Genomic DNA, 4,403 nt, shown 5'->3' on the forward strand with positions numbered 1-4,403 from the left:
CGTTCACTGCATTGATTCACCTATTCTCGGAGCCTCAACATGTGGACAGACGTTGAATCTTCAACCCTTGTGTCAACGATGATGTTCAGGACGGACATGCTCATGTATGTCCGATCCAAGTGGACCGTTGTCCACAGGACCAACAGCAGCCTGTGGATAAGAAGAGTCTATATAGAGAGACAAGGTTGCCTCAAGAGGACTCTGATGTATGGCCCTGCTGTAAGACGAAGTTTGAGGAAAAGAAGATGTCGCAAATGCCCTCTATGTTAAGGGCATATTAACATAAACCCAAAGGCCCTTTTCAGGGCCAGCCATATTTCTCGAAAAGAGATAGTCTTTGAATTGCCTACCCCTTTTTTAAATTTAAATTTAAATTTAAATTTTAAAAAAACTTTTTTTTTAAATAAAAAAAATCCCATGTTAAATTCCCCTTGTACGTATAGTATCCCACGATTTATTCCCATGTTAATTCCCCTTGTACGTAGAGTGTCCCACGATTTATTCCCATGTTAATTCCCCTTGTACGTAGAGTGTCCCACGATTTATTCCCATGTTAATTCCCCTTGTACGTAAAGTGTCCCACGATTTTTCGCCATGTTAAATTTCCATTGTACGTAAAGTGTCCCAAGGGGGTCTGTAATGCTAATTCCCATTGTACGTAAAGTGTCCCCCTTCACTACTGTCGTGCTTTTATTGGCGGTTCATCATTCATTCGTTTATTTTTTCATTCATCAATGAATGATGGACACCCAATTAGGTCACGACAATAATATGATTGGCTGTGCTGTAAGGCATATTAAACTGCCTGACAGTAACTGTCAGGCGAAACCTAATAATTAACTGACCTCTTGTTAGTAAACCTTGTTATTATTAGATCGACCAGCATGTGTTTTATTATAACACCTTGCTGAACACGAATAGATATGTAAATCCAACCTATTGGACAAATCATAAATCAGATGCCGGATATGCAACCTACCCGATACTAACGACCGACCGGTTTCAAACATCGGTCTTTAACTACATAAGCAAGTTCTGTAAACAAATATGGTTCAAGGATTTCGATATAAAAAATTCTGAAGATGAATCATATGACGGGCAAAATGAAGCACATACAGTTAACTTCTTCAGTAGTGAAGGGCAATGTAGATAGTAATGGAAACAGCCATTAAGATGATCGAACTTCCCACCGGCATAGCGTAATTGCAGAGATTCCCGTTACATACACACACGGTACCAGTGATCCCATTATATGTATCTTCTGCACACGTATCTTTGTCACTAAGGGATGTATAACAACCTCTCACAGCAGCTGCAAAACAAAATTCAAATTTTATATCTTATCTTCTCATCTATTTAAATATGGACCGACCCTAACTTTATTGATTTCGGTCTGATTGTGGTGTTGTCTCGTTTGATGACGGTTTGTTGGCACTATAGCACTGATTAGTGTAATGATCTTATAATGTGAAACAAAGACCTTAGTCCTTTTAAATCAGTAATATGGTGGAATAGAACTGAATACTAATTATAACTTTCCCTCTTTGTATCTTCCTCTTTCTTCTACTTCCATTTATATTTTCTTCACAAAAAAAAATACCTAATTTAGTTATTCATAAAACCATTGTAACTATAATTGTATGGAATTACATTCGATTGTTACTTTCTGACTTCTTTTACTCTATTATCTATACATCGTGAGAGCAAATTAGTTTCATTCATTTAGACATCTTCATTATAATAAATAAACCTTTGGTGGACACGGAAGTAGTTCGTACATGTGGATAATCTAGATAAACGGTGTATGGATTTCCAAACGTGAACTCGTGTGTGTGTGTGTGTGTGTGTGTGTGTGTGTGTGTGTGTGTGTGTTTATATGTGTTAATGTAATAGATTGAAGAATGCCTACAAACCGTTTGCATTTGAACTCGAATCTTTGACCTTCAGCTTGTAACAAGACCCGGAGCAGGAAACTGTTCCAGATGTCTTAAAGGGATCGTTGCAGTTGTCATCAGTAACACCACAACTGTAGCAATCGATGGCATTCGCTGCAATTAATTAGGCGAACAATATTTTTTTCTTCTAAATGTCGTATAAACGTATACTTTATTAATATTGAGTATCATTATTCACTTTTAAATGTTGAATGTTAATTTGTACTTTCAAATGTTGTGTTAGCATATACTTTGAATGACTATTATTATAAACATTTGTATATACAGTAGTATCATGTACTTGTAACTGTCGAGTATATTCATACACTTTTGAATATTTAGGATTGTATATAAATTTAAATGTTGAGTATAATATTTAGGATTGTACATACATTTAAATGTTGAGTATTATTATAAATTTTTAAACCTCGAGTTTTTTTTTTTTTTGGTACTTTTAAAACCTCAGTACATACTCGCGATCGTTGAGATCACATAATATAATTGGAAAATAAAGAGATCATAATGATAAAAAGCTTTGAAACATGAACTAGAATTGAGAGAGAAAGAGAAAAAGAAGAAGTAGTAGAAGAAGAAATGAGAATTAAAATATTTTCATGGACAAATAGACCTGCTTGTTTTTCTCTAATATACATATGTTGTAATGACATTTATAAAATTGTTAATGGTTGTTTTTTTATAAAAAATTTGAATAAAAATATTGCTTATAAAATTTCTTTAAGTAAACCTTTCATTTGCACCTACCTTGATTTAACCAGATTACAATCCCCAGGAGAACAAGCAGCTTCTTATCCATGGGCCCCATCCTGACTATGAGCGCTTTGCTGAGGCGTTGACGTTAAATATGAAACAATCACGTGATATTCACGGTATCCGTGTTTCTATAGCCGTTGTCTATAACTATATTTAGTTGTATGCTCTCTGATTCAATAGAAGATATGCGTTGTATTGTTAAAAAACAATCAACAATGGACATGTCAGTCGATGTCTTAAAATGTTTGGCTGGGATCCAAATTGCACGAAATATGGATATAACACAGCGCTAAACCGAATACCATCATTCTCGTATTCAAAGTTTCATTGACATAATAAGAATATTAATCCATGATATTAAACCATTTTAAGAAAGCTATCAAACTAATTGCCCTTATTCGTTGCATAATTTCCTATTTATTGATTCCCAGCCCTATCAAGTCGCACTTACGACAGTGATAAAAGACTAATAATGCAATTAATGTAGCTGCTAATGTTCCAGTACAGTATGACCATAAACGTTCTTTTATCCCACAATACTGACCATAGCTTAAACACGTGCTTAAGTCGCTTTTACTTGGTCAGTGAAATATCGGGGCTAGGCAAAAACTCTTTCTGACAAGTGATTTGTTCATAGTCAAAATCGCAAGTGCTCCATTCAACAAAATTAAATTTTGATACATTGACTGATGAGTAAGGTTAGTAACTTTTATTACATGTGTTCTATACCATGTTCTGTTTTAACTTGCTGTATTACCCGCGTTCTATACCATGTTTTGTGCTAGCTTGCTGTATTACCCGCGTTCTATACCATGTTCTGCTTTAAGTTTCTGTATTACCCGCGTTCTATACCATGTTCTGTTTTAACTTGCTGTATTACCCGCGTTCTATACCATGTTTTGTGTTAGCTTGCTGTATTATCCGCGTTCTATACCATGTTTTGCGTTAACTTGCTGTATTACCCGCGTTCTATATCATGCTCTGTTTTAACTTGCTGTATTACCCGCGTTCTATACCATGTTCTGTTTTAACTTGCTGCATTACCCGCGTTCTTTAACATGTTTTGCGTTAGCTTGCTGTATTACCCGTGTTTTATACCATGTTGTGTGTTAGCCTGCTGTTTTACATGTGTTCTATACAATGTTCTGTTTTAACTTGCTGTATTATCCGCGTTCTATAGCATGTTTGTTAGTTTGCTGTTTTACCCGTATTCTATACCATGTTATGTGTCAAGTTGTGGTATTGCGCGTATTCTATTCCATGTTCTGTAATAAGCTACGGTATTAACCTTGTTCTATACCATGTTCTGTATAACCTTGCTGTATTACCAGTGTTCTATACCATGTTCTGTGGTAGATTGCCATATTATTAGCCGTCTCTACAAGAGCGCATGAAAGAGAATAAATAGTAATATCGACGTTGTGAGCAATGTGACTATTCATAATTTTAATATTATGAATGACATGTGAGTGGGAGTTTTAATGTATCGTGATGCAGGCTTAAAATTGTTTTGTTTTAGACTAATTATACTTTATATAGCTCACTCTTGGTCTTATTTGTTTATTTTACAATTACAGCAAAATTCCCTCGGTAAACACGTGAATATTCCAATACAGATTTCATATTCGTATTGATAGTATCTTCTGATTCGAGACTTTGTTTATATGTTATAGCTCAACGGTTTGCGCACCTTGAACT

The 4,403-nt window shown here is 35.0% G+C and overlaps 1 protein-coding gene across 1 annotated transcript; it reads right to left on the reverse strand.

Annotated features, from left to right (window-relative positions):
- Window positions 1-680: 680 nt before the first annotated feature.
- Window positions 681-2,827, reverse strand: LOC149799387 (uncharacterized). The gene is made up of 3 exons (XM_089958725.1): window positions 2,697-2,827; window positions 1,914-2,048; window positions 681-1,312 (listed from the first exon to the last, which is right to left on the reverse strand). Exons 1-3 carry the CDS (start codon window positions 2,755-2,757, stop codon window positions 1,128-1,130), a joined length of 381 nt encoding a protein of 126 aa, XP_089814851.1. The 5' UTR covers window positions 2,758-2,827; the 3' UTR covers window positions 681-1,127.
- Between the last annotated feature and the right edge of the window lie 1,576 nt (window positions 2,828-4,403).

The sequence above is a fragment of the Sinohyriopsis cumingii genome, chromosome 5 (genome assembly GCF_028554795.1).
Source record: "Sinohyriopsis cumingii isolate HCF-2022 chromosome 5, ASM2855479v2, whole genome shotgun sequence".
NCBI classification, from domain to species: Eukaryota; Metazoa; Mollusca; class Bivalvia; order Unionida; family Unionidae; genus Sinohyriopsis; species Sinohyriopsis cumingii.